The sequence below is a fragment of the Lagopus leucura genome, unplaced genomic scaffold, assembly GCF_019238085.1.
Source record: "Lagopus leucura isolate 7727_CA_CO unplaced genomic scaffold, USGS_WTPT01 Super-Scaffold_100027, whole genome shotgun sequence".
In the NCBI taxonomy this organism is placed as follows: domain Eukaryota; kingdom Metazoa; phylum Chordata; class Aves; order Galliformes; family Phasianidae; genus Lagopus; species Lagopus leucura.
Genome location: NW_024962278.1, coordinates 416,920 through 443,581, shown reverse-complemented (window position 1 = coordinate 443,581; position 26,662 = coordinate 416,920). Strand labels below are relative to the sequence as shown.

General features: G+C 44.3%; 1 protein-coding gene across 4 annotated transcripts; it reads left to right on the top strand.

Moving 5' to 3' along the window:
- The first annotated feature begins 426 nt into the window (after positions 1-426).
- MATR3 (matrin 3) lies at positions 427-25,947 on the top strand. 4 transcript variants are annotated; one of them, XM_042880582.1, is made up of 15 exons: positions 892-916; positions 8,045-9,123; positions 13,752-13,813; positions 14,450-14,491; positions 14,802-14,905; positions 15,902-15,954; positions 16,420-16,545; positions 17,072-17,197; positions 17,407-17,577; positions 18,765-18,896; positions 19,601-19,644; positions 20,093-20,483; positions 22,031-22,424; positions 23,018-23,139; positions 24,656-25,947. In XM_042880582.1, the coding sequence occupies exons 2-15, from the start codon at positions 8,233-8,235 to the stop codon at positions 24,704-24,706; spliced, it is 2,709 nt and encodes a 902-aa protein (XP_042736516.1). In that variant the 5' UTR covers positions 892-916; positions 8,045-8,232; the 3' UTR covers positions 24,707-25,947. The 4 variants fall into 4 exon arrangements, with proteins under 4 accessions (XP_042736518.1, XP_042736517.1, XP_042736519.1 ...); XM_042880584.1 differs by lacking the exons at positions 892-916; positions 8,045-9,123 and adding an exon at positions 427-465; XM_042880583.1 differs by lacking the exons at positions 892-916; positions 8,045-9,123 and adding an exon at positions 564-625.
- The last annotated feature ends 715 nt before the right edge of the window (positions 25,948-26,662 follow it).

Here is a 26,662-nt window from a genome sequence, read left to right as displayed (position 1 = left end):
AACCCGTGGGGCGGAAATGGGGTCAGGAGCAGTCAGGCCCGGGGTGCTCCCAGGAAACCGCCTTTCTCCGGGAGCTGTGGGCTCCCACAGCGCAGCTTCCCGGCCGACGGAGACGTGGATTACACGGCCACGAAACGAGGCTGGAAACGCTCCGACTGCCGAAGGACTTTAAATGATAAATGTTCCCGTCGTTTCGGCGCTAATGCCGGCGGAGGGCAGGAGCGAGCGGCGCGCGTCCCCGCTGTGGCGCGAGGTGGCGCTGTGGGCCGTGCCGAGGGAGGCCGCGCCGCCGGTTCGTGGTGCTTTTTTTTTTTTTTTTTTTTTTTCCTTTGCCAGAACATTCTAACGCGCCCAGCGGGGCCCGGAGCCCGTGCTGACAGACGCCTCCGCGCAGGTAACGGCTCCGTCCCGCCGGGCGCCCGGCCTAGGAGCGGCGGGACTATGGGCGGCCGCGGCCCGGGGCAGGTAACGGCGGCGCGCGGGGCCGAGGGAGGCGGAGGGCGGGCGCGAACCCGCAGCCCCGCGGCCGGGGGGCGGAGAGGCGCGCGGCCAAGCCCCGCCCAGGCGGCAGCGCGCGGCCATGAGGCGAGGACCGGCGGAGCGGCGGTGCTCTCGCGAGAGCTCGGTGAGCGGCCTCCGCCTCTCGCGAGACCCGGGCCGGCGGCGCCTCCCTCAGCCCGGCCACATCCCCACAGGCGGAGCGGGGCGGCCGGCGCCGGCGAGCGGAGCGGAGCGGCGGGGCGGCCGCCGGGCACGTGAGCGGGGAGCGGCGGGCAGCGGGCACGTGAGCGGGGGGCGGGCGGGCGTCGCTCTCGCGGGCGCGGCGGGACGCGCAGCCGCTTCTCTCCGTCCCTCCTCCCGTCCCTCCCCCGCCGCCGGCGCGACGGCGAACGGGAGACACCGCCGCGGCCCGCAGGTAGGAGCGGTGCCGCCGCGTGCCGGGCCGCGGCCGCCGCTCTGAGGGAGTGGAGGGGAGAGGAGGGGAGGGGGGAAGGAGAGAGCGGGAGGGACCGTTAGAAGCCGCGGCGGGGGAGGGGAGCGGGCCCGGCGCGAGGCCGCTCCGTGAGGCGCTGCGCGCATGCGCGTCCTCCGCCCCTCGGGATCGCCCGCAGCGCCCCCGCCCGGCGGCAGCGCCAGGCCGAACAAAGCCTCGGAGCGCCGCCTCCCGCCGGCACGGCGCTGCCGGCCTGCTGCGCGAGCGCCCGGGCGTCCCGTGCCCCAGAGGCCGGTTCATCCGGAGCTAGTTAACGCGCGAGGCCGCAGGAGGCTGACGGAGGAAGCGCTCTTTCTATTCAGTTTCACTTTCGTGTAATTGGCGCTGCGGTTCCGAGCCGCGCTCAGCACGCGCTGTGTGCGCGCAGCGTGTTTGAAATAAAACGTTGGAAGCGGCTGTGAGCCTCGACTGCCGCACTGCTCCGACGGAGCCTTTGTGCTATGGAGCGGAAGCTGAAAAATCCATCTGAAGTCTGTGGCCGTTTTCCTTTCGGTCCCTTTGGGAAGATCATCCGGTGCTGTTCTCAGCCACCCACCAGGGCTCTTCCTTCCATCCATCTCCCGGTTCTTCGGGGCTGTGGGTGGGTGGGTGGGTGCTCTGCTTCCCCACCCCCGACTGGGCAGAGAGCTGCTCCTGTCGGAACGTCCTGTGTGCTCCCCGCAGCTCTGTGCCTTGCGAGCACGGCGGCAGCCTTTTGTGTTGCTGAGAGGGCTGCTCGATCGCTGTGAACCTCGGAGCACAATGTGTTAGAAGTCGTAATGTATCCAAGCACCTTCTCTTCAGAATGTAGCAAACCGTATGTTAACGTTTTTAGTGTGTTATTCTGAAGCTAATGAACTTTTGTCTTGGAATTGTATTTGGAGATGCGGGAAGTGATTCATGAGTGAATGATATGGAATAACGGGATGTGAGCGAGGATGCTGGCAACTGGAACTGACCCTGGAGGTGTACAAGGAACATTTAGGCATTGTGTTGAGGGACGTGGTTTACTGAGAACTGTTGGTGACAGGTGGATGGTTGCACTGCATGATCCTGTAGGTCTTTTCCAACCCTGGTGATTCTGTGATTCTAACTGAGCCCTGTGCAGATGTGTGCTCAGTGTCCCTGCCCTTTGTCCTGTGCTGGGCAAGGAGATGAACTCAGAGCGCAAATATGTTCTCTTCTTTTTCAGAGGAAAGATCTCTTGTGGTTCTTATGTTGGTTGCAGTGCTGGGAGCCTGTTTTGAAAAGCTCTCTGAGGTTACTGTGTTCTGAAAACTTCAGTCCCCGGTGCTTGTGTGCCCATAAAAATGCTCATGAATTCAGAGAGAATTGAGCAAGTATTGCACGCAGCCCTTCTGTGCCACACACACTGAGCTGAACGCTGAGGCAGCCCTAAGGTAGCTGTGGTAAGCAGAGCTGCAGGGAAACGGTTTTATTTCAGCCTCTTAATTTATGAACGTATTGGTGCAGCCTCTTTGCTGCTTGCATTTTTTCTCAGCGCTCTCAGTCAGCAAGTCTTAATACCAAATCCCCCGCTGTGTTTCTCAGCTAACACGCCTTGCAGGGCTCTGTGCTGTGTTGTGCAGCCAGAACTCAAACAGGAGGGTTTTCCTTTGGGCACGCCTGCAGCTAGAATGCATCTCTGGCATTGGGAGCAGGGTTCTGCTTGGGAAAGAATGCACTTTTATGCCAGTTCTTGAAATGCCTGCAGGCAGACTTGCACTTGTTGATTTGTCAGAAGGCTTTTTAATTGCTTAACAGAACAAAATACAGAAGTTAAAAATTAAAAAAAGAAAAAAAAAAAAAAGACGACAATTAGACCTCTGTTAGAATGCTGCTCTTGTTCTCTGGTTTGATCTGCCTGCTTTGAACAAGTGGTGACGCTATGGGCCTTGCCTGTGAGAGTATTTATCTCCAAAACTGCTGAGAACGAGTAGGAGCTGCCTCCTTTGACAGGAGCATGGGCATGTAGTCATTGGCACCGGAGCGCACAGCCTGGGCTCACAGATGGTTCTGTTCTGCAGGGCTCCGCTGCTGGCACAGCGCTTGGTGGGGCAGTGCTGCAGGCTGTGTGTGTGTGCGGTGCTGCTGCTGCCCACAGCCACAGATTGCCGCAGGACTGGGCAGGAGCGCGTGGGAGCTGGAGAGGTACCGGCCTGTTTGTGGAGCGCTCAGTGCCCGTGGTGGCTTTTATTCTGTGTATTCTTGGCCACTTGTATTTCCGTTTCTAAAAATACGCTTTTTCCTTTCTTTACTCGTCCTGTGGTGTTCCAGGGGTGTTTGTTTGCTCCTGTTGTTTGTGTAAGGGAGTAAGTGCACTCTGCAGCTTTACAAAGAAAGAGATGCTTGAGGTGATGAAATTATGTAGTGAGCAGAAATAGGAGCTCAGCATCTTATTGTTACAGTGCTCTGTTGTGCACTCAAGTGGTAGAAACCGGGTCAGTTCTTTAGGATGTCTTAACTGCTGAAGTAGTTAATTTCCCTCTTACAAACAAGGCTTTTCATGTGTAATTTCTCTGTTCTGAAGCAGTCTTCTGTTAGTAAATGCAGATCTCACCTGCTCCTCTGATGAAGCAACTCACTGAGATGAAGCTGAACGTAACCCTAAGAATCGGGGCTGTTTCAGTTGTTCCACAAGGCCGGTAAGGCTGCCCAGCGCTGTGCATGCTGCCTTGCAGCTCGTGCTGCTGAACTCTTTTGAGGTGGTAACCTTTGAAGATCACTCCAGCATAAAAAGCTGTTTCCTTGCCTGTGGTACTGTGGATGCTGTTACATGAGATGGGTGATCATCTCTGTGTTCTGCTGGGCATTTTGATCTTCCTCCTTTACCTTTGGAAGAACGGCGTCCTTTTATTGTCCAAGCTGAAATGATTGCTGTCGGTTGGGATCAGTGCTCTGGTGGTTCAGCAGCAGAAAACATCTGCATCCAATTTCCGTGCAGGTCCTTGTGTTCACTGCTGCTGTTTCACAGAGCAAGGTGGGGAGCTGTTGGTCTGAATCTGTAACTTGCAGAGCTCCTGTAGAAAACCTTTGTGTTGTGATGTGTTGTGAATGGTTTGCTGAGAAACCTATGGCTTCTCCCCTGGTAGAGTAAGTTGTTGCAAAACAAATGGCTGCACTGTGAGTAACACCTCAAGGAGAGGAAAAATCTGCACCTCTTGGTCTGAAAAGTGAGGATTTCAGAGGGGAAGCTTTATTTCAGACTTTCATTTCAAAGCTGCATGCTCTTCAAAAGTCATATTGCTGCAAACTGAGGATGTATTTTTCAGCGTCTGAATTACTCCATGACTTCATTGTAGGCGGATTTACTCAAAGCACATTGAATTTAATCAAACTTTGTGGGTTTTTTTTAAGTGAAAGTGAAACTGAATAGAAAGTGAACATCATTTCTCATTTTTGAGACTTTTCTATCAATAGTGGAAGAAAAATGGGTAAAAGATGTGTTGTAAGAAATTAAGGAATTCAGGATCAATGTGTACACGCATAGTAAAGGAACGGGGTGGTGAAAGGAATAGGAAGCTGAAACACTTCCACAGGAGGTGGTCGTTTAACCTGGGGACCAAACTTTGTGAGAAACAAAACTGATTGATGTGGAACCAGAGCTCAGTCGGTTCTATTGGGGTAATCAGTTCTCCATGAAAAACAGAGTCATTCCGTAGTTGGAGAAACCAGCCTTACGGCCTTACCTGGGCCTTCGTTTGGCAGCTGTGTATCTGTAGGATTCAAATCCCTTGCTTTTGTTGTCTGCCTTTGCAGAAAGCTCTCGTGCAACTTTCAGATACAGTTTGATCATTGTCCACGTTTGTCTGGAAATCTGTTAACACTTTGGCTTTAAACTTATTTCAGGACAGCTTCATATGGTGTATTTTCAAATCTCACTATGTCCAAATTTCTGACCACAGATCTTAAAAATGTATATCTGAAAGCCTGTCTGTTCCTGTTGTAGCTGCAATCACGTGAAGAGCAATTAGTGCAGTACTTCCAGCTGAGCTAAATCGTACCTGGATCTTTAGATGGCTTTGTTCAGCCGCACTCATCTTGTTGCTGGGACTCAGTTGATGGCACCCTTGCTGGAAAGCCAGCCGACCTCAGCTGCTGAGAGCTTCTCTCTGCTGGATGCTGCTGTGAGGTCCTTCCTAAGCAGTCGGTGCACAAACCTGACCACGTGGGAGTTAAAGTTCTTCAGTCTGATTTTTAGCCTTCTCCCCCCTCCTTCGTTTGTTGTCTGCTTCCGAACGGAAGGAATGGGGCTGGTTGTGAGTGGAGCACAACAGCTGTAGTGAGATGAGTGATGTGACGGAGCAGCGAATTGTGTCGCAAATGTTCAGCTCTGGGTAAATCACTCAGATGAAGTTTCCCTAACTCCAGCACTCGGATCGCTGCCGCCAGCTGCTAAGGGCAGAGCGTGCCACCAGCACGCAGTGTCCTCGTGCTCTCCTTTCTGCTTTTCCCTAAGATTGCCTCTGTTTCTTTGTCTCATTGTCCTCCTCATTTTCCTGTTTTTACTTTTCTCCTGCCTGCTTCTTCGTTCTGCGGGGCTTTGCAGCAGGATGGTGAGGTTGTGCAGCTCTGTGTGGTCGAAGCCCTGCCAATCAGGCTCTGCAGCCCTGTTCCGTGCTAGGCTGGGCTGTTAGGTTTCGTTCTCTGATAATCTCTGCAAAGCAGTGGACAATGAGCTGCCAATTGAAAATTGTGATGAGAGGATTAGCGAGCATCTGTTTGAAGAGAAAGGGTTATTTTGGAAAGCAGAGAACTTTCCTGATAGAGCAAAATCCTGACTTGTGGAGTCCTTTACCAGCAGGACACACCGTGCCTGGCCACAGGGCTCCTGCTGCCTCACTGTGACAGCCTGCTTTGCAAAGCTCTGCAACACCTGGCCTGATGAAGAGACTGTTAAGTTTGGTTTCACACCATTCTGTGAATGCACGAAAGAAAGAGAAGGAAGTTTTCCATAGAAATGGGGTAAGGACTGTGGGGCTGTTAGAAGAGTGCCAACTGTATGTAAGACAAAATATGGATGGATATAGATGGATATGACTGTCTTCTCTCGTTTGAATGACTCTTGGTTCTTATAGCAGCCCTGAGATGCTGTTTGTTAGTCCTCAGGATGTTCAGCCTGTCCTGGATGCCTGCTCAGCATTTGCCTCTGCCCTCCCCTGTTCTGTTTCTCTGTTTCCCCCTGCAGCTCTCTGCAGTGCTTTTGTGTCTTCTGCCTCAGATACTTCAAAGGTTCCTTTCATCCCGTGTTTCTCAATCTCAGTCTCAACCAAATACTGCACAATTAAACTTGCTAGGAGCTAACTCCACATTATGTGGGTTTTAAACCCACAGGTGAACCCAAAAGTTTAAACAACAAAATCTACAGGAAATTGTATAAAGCAGATATTTTCAGGGATGGAATTCTGGCTGGGTTTTGGGTGCTGTTTCTATTGCAGTATTCATTATTTTTCTCCCTGGAAGTGCAGTTTGGTAACAGTGCCGCTTTTGTACGTAATATGAGAAGGAAATGGGAGGTGCTTTACAGAGTAATGAAAACAAAGTGGAAGAGCTTTATGCAGTGCTGGAACAGGGCTCTGAATGGAGCAGGCAGCTGGGCAGGAGGCACATGCGTAACCGTGACCTTTTTTCTTGTTTCCAGTACAAGAGAGATTGCCTTCTGCACAGCTGGACTCTTCAAGGAAAAAAATCCTTGCTTTTGTTTTACCCTTTCCATTCCTCCCTAAACGTGGCTGCTCTTAGGAGCTGGTTTTGTTTGGAGCTGTGCGATTTCTGCCTGTTTCTTCCTGAAGCCATAAGGAAATGAGGAGCAGCGCCAAAGCAAAACATGGCTGCAGAGGTTTGGAAGGACTTGACTGCATTGGGGGTGCAAGAGCAGCGTGTCCCTCGTGGAATGGCTTCATGTGTGTCAAATCACTTTATGTTTTGTGTCCGTATCCCAAGGCTGAAGGACTGTGGGAGAGAAGTGTCTCAGCTTATTCCTGCTGTGCATTAAAGAGAAATCCCGGAATACAGGCACTAGTCTGTAAAGCATACTGTTACAAATGTAGGTTAAATGGGGTTAAATCGGGCATGTAAGCACCAGGTTGGGATGTGTGTGAGGACACCGGGGGATGAACATCTCTCCTGAGTGCTGGCTTAGGATCTTTAACTGCCACGTGTGGTCACGGTCCCAGAAGTGCCAGGAGCGAAGCAGCAGCAATAGGAGCCTCAGCTGCCAGCCCAACAGGGCTGCGTGGGGCCCAGTGCCATCTGCTGACTCCCAGGTCTTTCTGCAGGTTTCCCTTGGGCTCCCAGCCCACAACTAAGCCTGACCTTGCTTAGCTTGAGGTCTGAAGGTACAGGCTGATGTCACAGCTGTGATGTAACAGTAAAGATTCGCTTCCTGTGTGCTGCTATCTGTATAACTGCAATTTGAGCAAGAGGTCTTATTTACTTCCTGACAAAATTGAAACTTGTTTTTCTTGTTCACATCTATCTTCACATCGGTAATTTGATTTTTAACTGCATAAAGATTGGAATACTGTGGTTGGTCTTGTTTACCAGATCTTACAGCAGAAACTTGTTACCCAAACTTCAATTGCTTTTAACTTCCTTTCGTCCTGTTCTGTGGTGGTATAGGTTTCATTTTCAAGTGTGTGTTATATGCCAAAGTCATCTCTGATTCTGGGCACTGAAGGTTTTTATATGGTCTTCTCACAGAGTGTAGTGCAGCACTGCAGGCTAGAAACAGAGCCGTAAAACGGAGATCAGGGCTTACATGCTAGTAAGCTTTAGATGCTTTCAGACATCCCAAACTTCTGAAATTCACTTGTCTTCAGTATGAAAGTAGTCTGTTTATTTTTTTGTTTGTTTGTTTTGTAGAAGAGTGGTAGTATGTACAGGAAATACTGCTGTATTTTTGTCTGAAACAATATTTGTAGGTTCTGGGTACATCTTGTATCTGTTTTATTATATGATGAAAGCCTTATAAGATTGAGATCTTTAATGTTTTAGATCAACATGATGCATAAGTTTAAAACTGCATCTGTTTAAAGGGATTTATGACTAAAACTGCTTGTTTTTCTACAGAATTGTCTGGTGTTTCTCAGCTTGAAGAAGATCTGCAGTCATTATTGATCCTCTTTCTTGGCGTTGCCGCTTTCGAAGTGAAGTTTGCCTAGCTTTGTAGTGCGAGCTTTCTTTTCAGCCATCTTAAACCCAACCAACCAAACAAACAAAGATTTTGATCCGTAAAGTAGACAAGCGATAGCTCTACAATGTCCAAGTCATTCCAGCAGTCATCTCTGAGTAGGGATTCCCAAGGTCATGGGCGTGAGCTCTCTGCAGGAATAGGCCTTCTTGCTGCTGCTACCCAGTCTTTAAATATGCCAGCATCTCTTGGAAGGATGAACCAGGGTACTGCACGCCTTGCTAGCTTAATGAATCTTGGAATGAGTTCTTCATTGAACCAACAAGGATCTCATAGTGCACTGTCTTCTGGTAGTACCTCTTCCCATAATTTGCAGTCTATATTTAACATTGGAAGTAGAGGTCCGCTCCCTTTGTCTTCTCAGCACCGTGGAGATGCAGACCAGGCCACTAACATTTTGGCCAGCTTTGGTCTGTCTGCTAGAGACTTAGATGAACTGAGTCGCTATCCCGAGGACAAGATCACTCCTGAAAACTTGCCTCAGATCCTTCTACAACTTAAAAGGAGGAGAGCTGAAGAAGGTTATGGTAGAGATGGCAGATCATCCACACGGGAACCACCGTACAGAGTACCTAGGGATGATTGGGAAGAAAAAAGGCATTTTAGAAGAGATAGCTTTGATGATCGTGGTCCTAGTCTCAACCCGGTAGTTGACTATGACCATGGAAGTCGTTCTCAAGAATCTGGTTATTATGACAGAATGGATTATGAAGATGACAGATTGAGAGATGGAGAAAGGTGTAGGGATGAATCTTTCTATGGTGAGACTTCGCATAACTATCATAAATTTGACAGTGAGTATGACAGAATGGGTCGTGGCCCCGGTCCCGAGAGATCTCTCTTTGAGAAAAAGAGAGGTGCTCCTCCAAATAGCAATATTGAAGACTTCCATGGATTCTTACCGAAGGGTTATCCCCATCTGTGCTCTATATGTGATATGCCAGTTCATTCTAATAAGGTGAGTTATGCACCAGATACTTCTATTTTCCTTTACGTTGTAGTACCTGTTCTGTTTTTACCTATTTCTTTAATTATTTCTATAGCCTGGTTGCTTTTGAAATGATCTGAAAGTTGGTTTGAGAGTGAGAAAGGCACTTGGTTTATTTACAAGTAATTGTTAACGACCGTTGTAAACCAGGGCTTTACATTAATGTATTTTGTTTGCCCAGATTGCTTAACTTCCAGTCAAACAGCTATCATCTACTGGGATGTCTTATTTATATTTTACATCTACATGTTCTCTTAACCACAAACATCTGGCATTTAAGCACTTTTTTGGTGGGTTTTTTGTTGGTTTGGGGTTTTTTGCAGTGTATCTACTGTGCCCTTCAGGAAGCTAGTTTCAGCTCTCCTCCACATCTGTCTTGATTGCCGATTTATATGTAGTTAAGATGCACTCTTGCACAGTTCTGCTTTTTCCCTGTCCAAAGGGAAAGAGTTAATGTAGAGCCCTGGAACCTGTTTGCAAAAGTTTAAAAATGAATAAGTAAAAATGAATCACGTTTTAGATGAGCTCATTCTTGCCTTTTTAATTTCACTTTAACACTCTATCTCATACTATGGCTGAAATTTGTCGTCATTTTTCTCCTTTTTCACAACTTTCTTAGACACTTCAAACTCACTTTTTATTGTCCCATGTTGCATCTATCCCTGTAGACTCTCCGAGCAATCAGCCTGCTGCTGCAGTGTCTGCTCTGTGTTCCTAGTAGCGTTCTTTACTTGGCTGGCAGGTAGAGTTGGGTCTTCGGGTGCCTTCAGTCCCGCTGAGGCTTCCTCTCCGTTGTCCGCCAGCGTTCAGCTCTGTGCAGCGGTAGCACCTTGCTCACAATGCCCCGGTTATTCAGACGGTGTTTTCAGAGCCTTCTCACTTTCAGCTTTTCCAATTTGACTCGTCTTGCTGATTTGCAGGGTGCTAGGTGATTTAATTGGCTAATTGGCAAACGCAGTGCCCCTCTTGTCACGAGCGGTGGCTCATTGGCCTTCAATTGGAAAGGCAGCACATGCCGTGGCTGTGAAATTGGTACCCTGTGGAATTGCTGTTACTAACCGTTTCTTTACAGTTACCTCTCAAAGTGCCGCTTCGGTGCGCCCCATCTTGTTGAGACGTGAATTGTCCCCACCAGGAGCTGATGGACACACGTTAGAGCACGTGCTGTGCTGCTCCAGTTGATCTGACGCTTTACAAACTTGTTTTGCTTTAATGACTTTATATAAGTTAATCACAGCAGTCTGGGTTTCTCGTCTCCGTGCTTTCAAGACATTCATTTTTGTACAAGGTTTAACTGAACAACTGAACTGCCACACTCAGTTTTGTATAAAAGACTTCATTTGGTTAGATTGAGAACGTAAACTTCTGAGGCCCTTGGAGATGGCAGCCAGTACTCCTGTAAGTAGGGTTCTTTTTAGCCTTTATTCTTCGTTTGCTTTGGTATGAAGGTCTGTTTAATTAAAGGCTATCCAACCTGAAGTATCTTTCCAAGCACAAGAGACACCAAATTCCTTTGACAGCATAACTTACGTGACTGACTCCTTCCACGACACACAAACCCATCTTTTTTAGTAACACGTTTGCCTTAAGCTGCTGAGAACACCACAAAATATTTGAGATTGGATCTTCTGTTTCTTATGACCCGAGTTCGGGTTTTGTTTCTGTTTCGGAAATGACGTTATGACAAGAATTGTTCTCTTTCTCTCCTTTTTTCCTCCACTTTGCATATCTAACAGTTACAGAGTTTCCTATTCTGTATCTCCCACAAAATTAAATCAAGTAGAACTTAACCATTTGTAGTAATTTGATTTGAACCAGAATGTATGGAAAGCAGAAAGGGAATGCTTTTCTTAGCTAGGACAATATAAACTCATTATAATAATATCAAAACCTCACTTTCCCAACCCCAAATAAAAATACTATGGAATATAAAACAAGAAAAAGTATATGACAGCGCAGTGTATCTGTTTCAGCCCAAGGAGACAGGCAGCTACCCTTGGAGCCTGGCAGGCCAGTCCTCTTTTTGCTCTTTTAGTGGTGTTACCACCTGCTTCGTTAATTTGCTGCATACAGACTGTGGTCCAGCTTGTTTGGCTAATGAGGAACAAAGTTTAGCCCAGCTTTTCAGTCCATCTTGATCCCTCCGTCAAGGAATGGGGTGTTGAAGCTTAGCGACTGCTTTCCCTGCACGCAAAGAGCCTGGTGCAGGATGAGCAGAGGAGTTTGGAGGTTAAACACTTGGAACTGTGATATATCTCAGAGGGAGAACACGGCTGTGTCCCCAATAAGGCAGTATCTAAAATTAGGCGCTTAAGTTTGGCCTGCTTTTCTAGAGAGCAGCGTGTCCTCTTGCATCAATTGAAGCCAAAATAATCTCCATTTTAATAAACTCGATCGAGAATTTCCTTAGCTGAACACAAATGCCCAGAATTAATTAGTGTCTGTAAATATCCAGGGCCCTGCAACCTCAGACAAGTGGTGCCTCAGTGCAGGTACAGGGAGGGAGCAAAGCGAAGTGTAGATGAAGAACTGCTTAATATGAACTGAATAACATGGATGAGCCGTTGTTGTTCTGCAAAGTTTCCCCAGGGGAAAAAAAAAGCCCAGTTTATACATCAGATCTCTCCTCTGCTTATTTTTTTTTCTTTGCCAATTTAAAAAAGTGTTTGAAGTATGAGAATCAGATCCCCAAACTTTGGCCCTGGTTTGCAGATCACTTCAGTTTCAGTTTATAATAATCTCCAAGTACGTGTTAAGGCAGCTCCGAAGGTGCAGTGCTTGCAGTACTCTGTACTTGCAGAGTCAGCCATTGGGGCTTCACATTGAGGCTGAGTGCAGCTGAATTTAGGGGGTGCTAGTGTTAGAAGGGCTGCTTTGTGTATCAGAGCACTAGAACTTGTTACTGGCTTTAAAACTGAAGAATATTTGCTTTAAAGTACCGAGTGTTTCACAGATAGGGGGTTTGCTTGTAGGGCTTTGGGGCTTCTGTTTGCATCCTAATTGCAAGTGTATTTGGTAATTTATAGTTGCAGAGCCTACATCTTGTGTGGTTAACAAGAAGTGCTCATTTTCCACCTTGTTTTTAAAAATAAATTCATCCTGCTCCATGTTCTCTTCTGTGTATCATGGAGTGTAACAGCACAGCGTGGCCTAATGCTGGCACTTAGGGAGATGTGGGGTGCAGTTTGTTCTCCTGGTGGGGAGCACAAGGTGGGCGCTCAGGGCGCGCAGACGGAAGCCCCGCTGCAGGGAGGATGGCTGTAGTGTGGAACTGAGCAAAGCAGGGAAGGGCAGGGCTTGGGAAAGCCTCTAGCTAAAATAGAAGATGTATAAAACAGTCGTCCAATGCAGTGTATGTGTTTGCATCCCAAAATACAGCCGATGAAAGCCCATCTGTTGTTAAACTGCCCCCCAAAAGATGTAATTACTCTCCCCTGTGGACGTGGAGCCGTCCTGTCCCATCCGCCTGCTGCTGGTCGCTGGCTTACTGCACAGCAGCAGAGTGGAAGTAACCCCAGGGTGTGACACAGCCAGCTGCAGCGGTGACACTTAAGTTCTGTCACTGCAGTAGGGCGCACGCTGGGGCTGGTGTGTGTGAGGATACTGGGATCTGATGGTCAGGCTGAGTACCTCCCAGAGGAGTCCCTGTGCCCCTGCTTTGACATAAAAAACCAGGGAGGTGATCTCCTGTCGTAACAAGTATAAGATGCAGGGAAGTAGAAGGCCTCGTTCCTTTCTGTGTTAAGGCCAGGAGCAGAGATGCTGGAAAGCCCCAGCTAGTACAGAAATACCAGTGAGAGGAGAAGAGCTCAGGTAGCCTGGAGGGTACAGCTACTGCACTTGGCCAAGATGCTGGCTCTGCTCTAGTAGCTTCAGCAATTGCATGGTGTGTTACCCTTTGTGCTGCTGACCTCTCCCAACTCTTGCTCTGTACGTGATGGATATTTCCACTAAGAAGTTCACTGTGATACTGAGGTAATTTGATGTAGTTCTATTATTCCTCCTTTCTACCATCTTGATTAGATCCCGTTTTTCTCGACTGTTCCCCTCATAAATTTTTATATTTCACATGTGTAGTTGTAGTTTGTCCTAGCTATGCACTTTTGTTTCTTTTAGTCTTTCCTTTCTGAATTCCTTGCAGTTTCTTGGCTCTTTCTTGGCTTTGGAAACTTGAGTCTGTAGTCCACATTCATCTTTGATAATCCGAGGAACGAAGCAGAGAGTAGAGGAAATTCTAAAATTCTAAAAAATAAAAAACACCAAATTAAAATTAAAAAATTAAAAATCTCAGCAATTGTGCAGGTTGGAACGTCAGCAATACGCGTGAGCTATAGCAGGTAGCCTGCAAGCTGCGCGTGTTGGAGGCAGGGTGAAGCCCAGCGGCATCTTTCATCAGACACCTTTGCACCCAGACTGGGGTTGAGAAGTAGGTCCAGTTTCAGTGTGTCTTCAGAACTCTAAAAAAGTATTTTGATATCTGTGCGTTCACCTGAGATGCTGAGTTTAGAAGAGAAGATGGTTTGCTACAGCAGTGTTACTGTGTTGGAAGTAGCTTGTGGTGTGTGGCCGGTAACTTTGAGTTATTTACTTTGCTGCAGGAGTGGAATCACCATATCAATGGAGCGACTCACGGCCGGCGCTGTCAGCTGCTGCTTGAAATGTATGAGTTTGAAGTACAGTAAACATTCCTGTGGCATGAGAGCAGTATAAGTAACCAACTGTCAGCTTGCTGTGTGCTGCAGGGAATAAAGATAGGCTACTTTAAAAGTGCCTTTTTGAGACGCAGAAGGAGTGCTGGTTCTTCGAGTCCTGCTGCTGCCCCAGATGCCCCCAAGGATGGGTCTGCATGTCCCTGGGCAGCCCCTACCAACCCCAGCCCCTACCAACCCCAGCCCCTACCAACCCCAGCCCTCCCTCCCTCAAGGAGCGTCCTGCCCAGTCTGGGCCTCCCTGATGCACCTTGAGGCCATTTGTTTGCATCCTATTATTTGTGAATCTGCTGCAGCTTTATTTTCTACTAATCAGGCTTGTGCCAAGATTTTATTTATTTATTTATTGTAAAATGAGCTTATTCTATGCAAATTATAATGTAAATCAGCAGCCGTGTTACTTTGAAGGTAGGAATTTTCTCATAAAGACGAGCACTCCCTTTTGTAATTAGGTACTGCAGCTTATGTAATATGTAAAGTATTGCAGCCTATATGAAAATAGATACAAAAATTACCACGCAGTGAGAGGAGATTGGATTTTTCTTACCTTTATTCTTTTTTTTTTTTTTTTTGCTTTTATTCTTAAGATATCCAGAATGGAACCCTGACAGTGATTCGGGACATGGAATGTAAGTAATGAATGGGGACAGTGGACGTGCCATTCTTCTGCTGGTTTAAGCAGTACAGTTCTAACCAAAGCTGTGTAGTTTGGGCTGCTATTTAATTTAAATGCTTTAAACTAATTTTGAAAATTATTACTCTCATTTGGAGCCTTTTTTTAACATTTAATATGAAACAACCGACCTTCTTCAAACTCCCCACTTGAAGCCAGAAGAAGCAGCTCAGGTTGACTTGTGCTTGGATACTTGTAGGGAATTGGATGGCTGGAGGAACAAAGGCTTCACAGTTTTTGTTCTCATTCTTTTTCCCTTTTCCTAGGGGTGATCCCTTTATGTTGCAGCAGTCCACAAATCCTGCACCAGGAATTCTGGGACCCCCACCACCTCCATTCCACCTGGGAGGGCCTCCTGTTGGGCCAAGAGGTAATGCTGGCAGGCATCAGACTGGAGGCCTTTTCTGAAAATCACCTCTCAGGAATTACTGGGCTTCAATCACTTGTGTTCCTGAAGCTTTTTATTACATGCAGATACTTTGGTAGCAGGCAGTGCATAGTCACAGCAGTAAGCACCAGCTTTTGCACGTGTTGTGCTTGGGGCTTTAGTTGCTTTTTTTGAAAAAGACACAAAACCCTCTACTTCTACCAGACTTGAGTTCTGCTCAGTGCTTCAGAACAACACAGCAGTGCTCTCTGAGGGGTGGAACTGAAATGCTTTCGCGTATTTTCCTCACCGTAAATACTTTGTTTCCACACTTCCACCTTTCTTCCCTCTCCTAACTACTGGACACCTTGTCACGGGTTTCTTTTTTCAGCTGTTGGGTTGATTGACCAACGCATGCTTTGGGGTCACGCATGTTTTCCTGTGCAGCAATCTGTTACGTCAGATTCGGTTTTGCTCCCTGCATGTTGGTGGATTCTTGTGAAACTGGGAGGAATTCAATGTCTTCAGTCTGTTCTCCCTAAACTAATTTGAAATGGATTTGAGAAATAGATTTGGGGGCCTCGTCTTCCCAGAAGGGCAAGATAAGAATCAGGTTCTCACCTAAAGTCATTATTACTTACTTTATAAATAACTCGAGTGAGTAAAAAGCAAAACTAATTAATTTACCTAATCCTGGCTGATAAAAAATCTCTCAGGCATTTTAGAGGAGCCTTTGAACGATGAATATTTAAATGTCATTACAGTATTATTGTAAACTTTCCAATGCATCTCAGACTTGATTTTTGAAATATACAAGATTAACAGCCATTTTAGGCTTGGCAGTACTAATTCATCAATTAGTAATACTACTTAAGTGGCTTTTTAAAACTTGATGTAATACTGTTTTAGTGTTCTAAGTTCTGTCCAGAACTTGTAAAGAAGCTGCTAATAGCAGCCTTGTGAGTTGAACTAAGCTTGCTCTTTTTTAATTTCTTGAAGGAGCTGGAAATGGAAACATGCAAGGACCCAGACACATGCAGAAGGGCAGAGTGGTTAGTATTAAATAAATGTAAAGTCTTTGAAGGATGTAAGTATTGTATGCTTTCTCTTTAATAAAATGTATTGGGTTTTGTATTTTTTTATGTAACGAGTGGAGTGTCTTTAAAATAGTACGATACTAGGATTTATTGGTGTGGAAATACTGAAGCTTTGGAAAGAGGTTGTTTCATTTTGCCAAGTATCCTACAAAATGTTTGTTTCAGGAGTGTATACACTCTGCATGTTCTCTTATGAAGGAGCTAAGAGACAATCTCCTTTCTGCACAGCTGTCACAGCAGCATCTTCCTCGGACAATCCCTGGAGGTGCTGTGTGTTTTCTGCCTGTCTAGTTTTGACTACTAATTAAGACTTTGTAAAACAATAACGAATAAAAAAGGAACAGATCCTTGAAAAATGTTACTTTAAGGTTAGCTGGTACATGTGTTGTGTGTTGTGTGTCTGCACTTCATCCTCAATAGGAAACCAGCAGAGTTGTTCACATCATGGATTTCCAGAGAGGGAAGAACTTGAGATATCAATTGCTTCAGCTTGTTGAACCGTTTGGGATAATCACAAATCACCTGATTCTCAACAAAATCAACGAGGTAAGATTAGCCCTTCATTAGTGCTGTTGGAACTGCTGGGTTTCTGTGGTGTGCTTACTGGCTGAGTTCAAAAATTCTGGTAAAAGGATGTGCTTGGCTTCTAAGCCAGGTAACACGTCACCAAGCTGAGAGTGACAGGAGTGTTTCTTTTTACAGATACTGTAGTACTGCATTTCAACTTAAATATTGTCAAGAATCATTCTAGCTGGTTATTTCTACCTTTCTTGAAAATACAGTTTGCAAATTCAATTTGTGTTTTAATATTCTTCGGAAAACTCAGTCATAGTTTATACATAGTGCAGGAAGCAACTGAATGTTCTGAATCCAAATCTAAAATGCTGTGTTCATGCACGTGAAGTGTGTGAAATTCATGCCAAGTCCTATAGGCCAGTTAATGCCATAGCCAAAAGGCAGTCTTTGGTTTTGAAGCAGACATTCTTATGAGAAAGGAAGGGAGAGTTGAGACCTTAAACAAAAACAGCAATTCCTTGAAAGTATGGTGCTCAGTCTGCTTTGATGTTTTCAGGCATTTATTGAAATGTCAACCACTGAAGATGCTCAGGCTGCAGTGGAGTACTATTCAACAACACCTGCACTGGTGTTTGGTAAACCAGTCAGAGTCCACCTGTCACAGAAATACAAAAGGATAAAGGTAAAATGTTTCTGCTTATTTAAACACTATTTCAGTCTGAGGCAGTGATTGTTACCTGGCCACTGCTTTTAAACTGTTACTTTATGTACTTGACAGCTATATCAAATTAATCAAGGGGTATAATTTACTACTTGCTTTAAAGTGGCACAGTGTTAAGTGTATTTCTTGCAGTATCCACTTTAAACAATTCATTCACTTTTTAATTTTAGAAACCTGAAAGTAAACCTGACCAAAAAACGGAGCCACCAAAACCAGAACTCGGTCGTGTGATTCACCTCAGCAATTTACCTCATTCAGGCTACTCTGATAACGCAGTGCTCAAACTGGCTGAACCGTATGGAAAGATTAAGAACTACATACTCATGAGGATGAAGAGTCAGGTAACTGACTGCAGGAGCTTAGCATGGGGGGATGGCAGCTGAGACACAACTGGGAAGAAATGCAGGCTGCTTCTGTAGCACAGACATGGAAATTGTGTAGGTGGTTTGCTGCTTAGCTCACTGTGTGAGTCGCTGTAATGTGAGCTGCTTTAAAAAAAAGGGAGAAAGAGACACAGTAAAAACAGACATTAGCTATGAGGTATAATTTTGCATTGAGGCTTTTTGTTGTGTATATCTCAAGGCATTTTGAACTTTTTGTAAGACTGAAGAAACTACCTGTGAAACATTAATACCTGTCTTCTGCTGTGACACATTTCTTTCCCTTAGGTATTCGTTCTTTAAGTAAACACTTCTGTGTTTCTCTCAAAAAGAAGATGGTGTATTGCACATGCATAGTAAAACACTTTGAATGCATGTGTATGTATGACTGCCACTTGTACACAAGAATTTTAGATATTTAGCAGAGTTGAAAAAACTTTTAAACTTCCCTGGTTGTTTCTGTTACCTTCAGTTACAGAGGAAATGAGAGTATTTTTGTCAGAGATGAATTCTGGAATCCCACAATGTTCTGGAGTCAGAAATAAGTAGAATCTATTGTATGACCCCTAAGATGTCCTCCCTAACCGTACTGCGCAGGAAAAACAAAAGGACCTTGCTCTGTTTGGTGTGGAAGCAGCTCTCCTCTGGCTGAGATGATGTGCTTTTAAAAGCTTGTTCAGCAAACCCAGCGTGTCATAGGCTTGTTTCATGGAGGAACACCTCACAAAGCAAGACTGCTTTTTTCTCGGCCACTGTCTGTTGCTTTTGTGTTTCAGACTTCTCTTAAAAAAGTACAACTTCTTCAGTACCTCAAAACTCCCAAAACCTTCAGCTCCAAGTAAATGAGAGAAGTGCTTTTTTAGCTATTTGTATTTCACTTTAAGGTGACTTTTTTTCCAAATGACTTAAATACCTGATACTTAATTTGTAAACTTTGTAGAGGACAGATACTACTGAATTCAAAAGCAAGCTTACGTAGGACACTTCAGCATGTACTAAAATGTGTGGCTGGTTTGGAGGACCTGGGTAGAGCCAAGTCTCCTAGGTTGGTTTCAGCATTTTGAAATGCTGTGTTGTAAGTTAAATAGCTTTGCCTGTGGAAGCGTTGTGTATTTTGTAATTGGTGACGTGTGCTTTAATCCTTTCAGGCTTTCATTGAAATGGAGACCAGGGAAGATGCTTTAGCGATGGTTGAACACTGTGCCAACAAAGCTCTCTGGTTCCAAGGTAGATGTGTGAAAGTGGATCTATCTGAAAAATACAAGAAACTGGTGTTAAGGGTGAGTTGTATTTTTAGTTGCAAACTGTTTTCTGATAGTAAGTGGAGGTGTGAAGTGAGGTAGAAGGCACCTCGTTTCTTGAGAGTTCAGCACAGCTTTGAAAATTCAGGATAGAATTTTCTTTTTCTGGCTGCTTAAATGACACACAGCAGGAGTGTGGTGCTCTGAGATGGAGGACAGGATGAAGGGTCTAGAAGTCTTGCTATTGCATATGATTGTGCACCAAAAATGACTTGTGACAAATTCAAACACTGAGCCAGTGCATCAACGTGTGCCTTATGAACATGGAGGATAAGTGGGATTTCCTGCTCAGTAACTCCTAAATAAGCATGGCGATGCGAGTCTGCAGCTTCCTGCTGCCTGCTCCTAACTGTAGTGAGAAGGTTGGACTGGCTGCCCTGTGGTGCTGCCTGCAACGTGCTGAATCAGCTCACAGACAAAAGATGCTGTACGTAACATTCTCTAGCAGACTGCCCTGTCTTTGTGCTGAGTTAGGGAGTTTTGGTGAAGACAGGTGGGGTTTCTCGATGAACAATTCAGCATTCATCGATTGGTTGCTGTCTGGGCACTGTAGAAGAGTACCTATGGATTAATGTAATTGGTAGTGCTTGACTACATTAACTCAGACCAGATAGAACAGTGTTTCAACATTTCTATAAATAATACTTTGCTGTGACTTAAGACTTCTCTTCTTTTAATTTCAGATTCCAAACAAGGGAGTTGAACTTCTGAAAAAGGATAAAACTAGGTAACTGCCTGTTATTAAAACATGATGTTGTTTAAAAGGAATTATGAAAGTACCCTACCCAAAGCATAGAAATTAGACAGAAGAAGCAAGCTCTGAGATCATCATGTTGTTTGTGCAAAAAGATTAACTGTTTTTATTATGGTGCCTATCCTTTTCCTCTAATGAAAGAGACTTCACAGCCTCCCCAGGCTGCTCAGGAAATGTGCTGCAGTCCTTAATTATCCTTGCCTTCCTGCAGTTTAAACCCACGAGCAGTTGTCCTGTCTCAAAAGGACAGTTCCTCCTTGCAGCAGCCTCTTGCATGCTTGAATTCTGTTTCCCTCAAGCTTCCATCTTCTGATCTAAACAAACGCAGTTCTGAAGCTTGTCCAGAAGAGCTAAGCCTGCTATTTTTTTAGTCACTTCTGGATGCTATTCAGATTCATAAGCAAGCATTCTTTCTTTACAGAAAGAGAACATATTCTCCAGACAGCAAAGACTCTCCAAGTGATAAGAAGTCTAAAACTGATGCTACTCAGAAACCTGAAAGTGGCACTGTAGAAGATAAAGCAAAAGAGGAGAAGCAAGATGATGCTGCTGAGCCGTCGGGCGCTAAAAGCAGTGAGCAGGCAGACCAAGACGAGCCTAGTTTACTCCTTGAATCTGAAGATGAGCTCCTGGTGGATGAGGAGGAAGCAGCAGCGCTGCTGGAAAGTGGCAGCTCAGCAGGAGATGATGCAGATGTTGCCAATTTAACTGATGTGACTACAGAAGAGAAAAAGGAACCAGCTGATGATGTGACCGTAAAAACCGAGGGAAATGCTGTGGCCAATCCAGCAGCAAAGAAAAAGCTTAAAAAGGTAATCCTATTGCAGGCTACTTGAGTCTAGAAAACTCTTTAAGTTGAATAGTGCACCACAGTATTCTATCTCAAATCTTTTTCTGTGGGTCTTTAAAATGTGTGCATGTCACACCTGTTTGAAGAGAAACGGGTGTTAAAGCTTCTACGAAGAAAGAAGATCCCATTGGATGCAACTTGCAAATGAAATCAGTTACAGATCAGTGTTTCTGTTTTGACAGAAGCCACTAACTTGTGCATTTCCACCCGTATTATTTCCTGGGGTTTTTCTTAGCTATCTTTGCTCCTTTCTTCGCTAATGCTGAGCAGCCAGGGAAGCTGTTTAAGCTGTTTATCCCTAAGAAGCCTGTCTGTAGTTGCTCTTTTGAGCACTGAACAGAACAATGACATTTGGTTGGGGGGATCATAAGAGATTTGAGGCTGTTTTAGACCTGAACAAAATTGTATGAGTGTCTGCTAACTATGCTGAGCTGCAAAGGCAGGCAAGTCTTTGGGTTAGCCAAGGCCATTTCCAATTGAGAAAGGGGAAAAAAAAAACAAACTCTAGTTCTGAGGTCTTGGAAGCCATGTGCTTCTTGCTGTGAACTTAATTTATTTCACCAGATGACCACGTGCTCTCATAGTTGTTTCTCCTACCAGCTGCTTTTTTTCTTCTTTTTTTTTCAATCACACTTGGTTACATGGAGTGGGATGCAGAATGCTTGCAAAACTTCAGTAACATTATTGACTGGAATGTTTTTTTTTTCTTTTTGGTAGGAAGGGGTAGAAAAAGAGCATATTCCCTGCTTCTAACTTCAGTGTGCTTGTTATCAGCCTGGGGAATCCTGTCAGGAAGGCAGCTGCGCAGTCTTGTTAACGTTGCCATTTCTTGTCGTGTGGCTCTGTGTCAGGATAAAGCACCTCAAAACCCAAACGACTGTCCTTGAAATTCCTAGAGCACAGATACAAAGCTAATGCTGCCTCTCTCACTGTTACTGTTTTGCTGTTAATTATGTGCAGTACTGCTGTCTCCCTGTCAGTTTCGCTGTCTGATGGTGAAGCTGGTTTTTAAGAGACCTCCACACGCTTTTTGTTTGTTTTCAGTGGAGAAGCTCCAGGCTTTCCACTGGTTGAAAGAGGGCTCTTAGTTTTTCTTTTTATGAACTTTCATACTATTGTACCTATTTCTGGTAAGATTCTGCCTTTCACGTAGGCTTGAATTTGAGGATCTTGTGGGATTGTTTCAAGTAAAAACTTCATTCCAAAATGACATTCATTTAATTGAAAAAAACTTCACATTAGAGGGATTTTCAAAAGAACAGATTAAAAAAAAAAAAAGAAATTATCAAGATGGAGGTCAGATATTGATGTGATAAAACAGTGGACACGATGCTAAGATGTTCATTCCAAATTGAATGCTTGATTCTGGAAGCAGTGCAATTCTCCTTTTAAAAGAGCCTGTTACACTTCTGCATGTCTGAGTAACGTTTTGAACAAGGGAACTTGTTCAGGTGGTTTGAGGGAAGCCGTTAAGAATAAGGTGACTTAAGGAAAACGTTTTCTCAACAGCGATACGTGGGTGGCTTTCCACGGAGCATGGAAGGCTTTGTCACTCTAGATGAGGTTGGTGATGAAGAAGATTCAGATCATCAGAAGCTTCGGAAGTCGGGTTTGGCAGTAAAATCTGCTGGCAAAAATGATGATAGTTTGGCAGAAATCAAAGTAGACAAGATTGAGGAGCCGGAACAAGAAAGTGAAACGTTAGAAAATGGTACCAAGACTGAAGAAAATGTGAAGGCTGAAGCTGTTGAAGCTTCCGACCCCACAGCAGCGCAAGATCCTGAGAAAAATGCCCACGAAAATACAGACACCCAGGAAGAACAGGAAACAAAGAATGTCCAAGAGAAAGCTCTTATTCCAGATGAATTTAGGATTGGGCCCTACCAGCCAAATGTTCCTGTTGGTAAGGCTGTTTCCATTTCTTTTCCAGTCTGTCTCTGTGCACTGCAGTAGCATTTCTCATTTCATTTGGCTTTTATTTCTGGCAGTGTGTTGCCTCTGAGCCTTTCATTTTAGGGCTCTCCATTCTTCTCTTCTTCACTCCTCCCCTACCTCTAGTATTCTTTTTTTTTTCCCCCCCTCATTTTCATTCAGTTTTCCATAACACTTTCCTTAGGCAGAAATTAAATTGGAAGAGCTATGTTTTAGCAACACTAATTCAATTAATAGCACAAATCACAGTAGTGATATTAGCCTAGATTCATACTGACTGCTCAAAAGGCACAGATTGGTCTCAGAACGCTGTTAGTTCTTTTGAAGGAATCAATAAAACCCTTAAACTGAAAGGTTGATTTAAAAAAAAAAAAGTCTGCACATATTTAGCTATTACTGTAGGCCCCTGGCTTGTCTAAACTAAACCAAAGACTTCTAAGGACAAAGCAGCTTTTAATGTAAAGTGGGTTATGGTTTTAAGATTTAGCTTGAAATGACATATGACATTAAAGAAATGATGTAGAGTAGTTCTCTTAGTTTATTTTGTGGTGTTTACTTCTCTAGGTGTGAATTATGTGGTACCCAAAACAGGGTTTTATTGCAAATTGTGTTCCCTGTTCTACACAAATGAAGATGTTGCAAAAAAGACCCATTGCAGCAGCCTTCCTCATTATCAAAAGTTGAAGGTAAGGCAAAAACTTGTTCATTTTAAGTGGCGTTATTCTTTCCTTGGGGAATAGATCTGAATGAGGCTGGACTGAAGAGGAAGGAAAAAAAAAAAGCTTCCAGGCAGTTGAAATTGGCTTATTCTATAACTTCTAACTCAAGCTAGACTTCTCCAAAACATCATCTTTGGAAAAAAGTACCCAGGATACACACTGTGCAAGATGGGCTCCAGCATTTTTTTGCAAACTTGGATTGAAGAGAGCATTCTGATTGGAGCAGAGGCCAGGCTTAGAGTTAGTGGCACCAAGTAAATACTGGTGGCTCAGATCTTCTCCAGCTGGCCTTTGAGTCTGGTCAGCAGACCTTAACCTAAATTTAAATATTTTTGTTGAAAATCCATATTTGCAACTTCTGATTTTGTGAGCATGTTTGACAGTTCCTAATTGGATGAGGTATCACATGATTGCATGGCATGAATGGTAATGCTGCTGCTGTATTTTGTATTGTGAGCTGCTTCTAAAGACCGCTTCCCAGAAAGGGGAGTTCTAAACAAGGCTCTAATAATGCAGTGTTCACATCATTGGATTTCATATCGGTTGATTATTGAGCTGAAATCAAAGCCCGTGGGTTCTGTAGAAAGGGAGATGGTGTTATCTCAGACCTGGAAACGTCTGCTTTCTCCTGTGCAATGCGAGGCAACCAGGAACAAATGCAGGGCTATGCACTTAGGAGGCAGGTGCACAAACAAATGGCTCAAAGCAAGTAACTTTATCGAGGAGTAGATGAGAAAACCAATTACCATGCAGAAACCAGTAGTAAGAAAGACCCACCTCATCCATCACCCATAGCTTTTTTTTCTTTTTTTTTTTTTTTTTCCTTTTTTCTCCCATTTGAGGTACCTGATCTGGGGACATTGAAGGCTTGATGTAAATGGGGAAGTGGGGCAAATGATGCGGAGACCTGTTAGCAACTTATTAGCTTTGATGCTTAAATGAATCCTGATTTCCTTTTTCCATGGCACAAATAGAAAGTGAGCTGCTCTTGAGTGCCTTGTAATTTTGGGGAGGGAGGAGGGAAAAGCAGCTTTTTATTTACAATGGCAAAGCATGTTGCTGGCTGGGAGTCAAAGCGATGCCAAATTGCTCAAATTTCTGACATAACCCTTCTCTGGAGAGGGGCGAGAACAAATGTCCAGCAGGTAAGTGGCACAGCTGCAGCCATAGATCCATGGCAGTGGGCAGGGCGCTCCCTTCGCTTGCTGGCCTGTCAGGAGGCCAAGTGAGTGCTTGCACGGCTGCCGTTCAGTGCCTGCTGTTGGTGAGCTGTGTGCTCAGGGATGTGATGATAACCCAGTGCTTGAGAGGAGCTCTGCTCCATTTCTTCTTGTGAAGAAGTGCCAGTGATGTTTGTTCTTACCTTTGAAGGCAACGTTCATAGGTTTTTACAGGGTGAAAACGGGGTTAATCTTTATGGGCTGAATGTTGTGACTGTGAGAAAACTGAGTACATCCAAAACGTGGTCGATTTCTTTTAACAGAAAATTCTGGATAAAATGGCAGAAGACTACAGGCAAAAGAAAGAAGCGTAAAAAGAAGGATGGATGTAAGGAAAACAGTGGCTTTGTTCTTAATGTTAATCTTTTTTTAAAAGCAGTACAAGTAGTAGATGGAAATACTGTATTCTTTTTTTTTGTTTTAGTGAGATACAGTAGATGTTATAGGTCTGTTCATGTGTTCAGTGTTGTAGCAAAAAGCATAAGCAGTTAAGTTAATGAAGAAAATTTGTTCTTAATGTGGGAATGGCAACAAGTTTTCGTTTTGACACTGAGCTGTTAAAGAAAAAATCTTGCATCCTTGTGGAAAGCTCATCTACGGCAAGAAAATTTCCTTGAAGTGAAATTTACTGCTTTCAAGCTTCGAAAATTCGTCTATCCATTCTCAATAAAAAATGAAAAGTAACACTGCATTTTTATTTCATCTAGAACATTCCGTATTTCAGTCTGAGCCTAGCAGATACTTAATTTGGAGTGTAAGGCTGTCATTGCATTTCACTTTTGAAAAGTCTTTAAATGTAAGTTGCATTTTTAAATGTTGAATTGCAGTTTCTTTTAATGTCATTGTTGTTACATAGCAAATAGGAAAATCAGTGATTAGTCAGCTTTACAACTTTGTGATTTTTTTTCCTAAGCTCTTGATAGACTTTCCTACTCAGCTATACCTTGTATTTTTAGTGACAAGTAAATGCCCATTCTCTTCTGACCAGTATTATTTCCTCAAGCTCTTCCTGCTCTCACTTGAACCTTGCAGCTGTCGTACACCTCTGCTATATTCAAAAGCAGCATTTGAGTCCTGAAATGTAAAAAAAGAAAAAAGAAAAAAATCAAAAAAAGCAGTATCTTTATATCCTTCACATGTAATTTTTCATACCTGCATTTTAAAACTGTTTCTGTTGATCTAGTTTTGTCAAGAATCTTTTAGAACTGTGCTCTTAATGTACCTGCACATGTGATATGTGAACAGGAATTTGCATGTGTAACCTGTGTTTATCCGTAGTTTTTGTTATTTACTGCTTATTTGTGAATTCAGGTTACTAAAGTGATTTACCAATAAACAAAGCTAGGCAACAGTAACTTGTACAGATGTTTGGCATGTTAACCATTGTGTTTACTGAGCTCTTGAATCCTTTGTTCATGATAGCACACTGAAACTCTAGCTGTCCTGAAGTTGCATGTTTTAACTCCTGTGATTTCGAAGCTTACTAAATAACTTCTTGCTCTTTTCTAAAACTTCTTCCATTTCCAAACAAATTAAAATATCACTTGTTAAAACACTGGTAGGTATATTCTGCTGACAGTTTTATTTCTTTAGCTTTGAGGAGAATATCATAAAAGTTAAGTTCAAGCCACACCATGTTCATGTGGGTGAAGATGACTCAGGGTGGTTATTTCAACCCAAAACTCCTGACCTGTGGGGATTCTTAAGTGCTAAGAACGATTTTTTTCAAATGCACGAGGCTGAACCCTGATGAAGTTAGCTCAGTTAAGTAAATGCATCTGGCAGATGTGATGGTGTGCTTTGTGAAATGAAAATCCCGATCACTTGTCTCCTCAGTACGTCGCCTCCTGCTGTTGGATCCTCCACCAAAGAGGAGGATATGCCCCATGCCTTCTGTGTGAGAACAGTGAAAGTTGAAGTGTCTCATGCAGTGGTGATAGCAGCTTGGCTGGAGACTACAGGGAGACAGTGGTGAAATGTCAGTGAACAGCTAACGCACAGACTGTACTTCAATAGCATATCCAAACAGTGAGATCTTAACGTGCCGTGAGGACTTCTTGCACTTTCTTGAGAGCGAGTTACGTGACACTCATCAGTATAATGCAGTGAAAGTATTTAGTCTTAAAGCTGCCCCGCTGCCCCCTGCTTACCCGAACCCCAGAAGGATATGCACACAACAGGAGCTGTGCCATCAGTTCTGTTTGTGAGTCACAGGGATGTACTTGGACCTGTACTTGTTCATAATGACACTTGTCATTCCGCCATCTCCA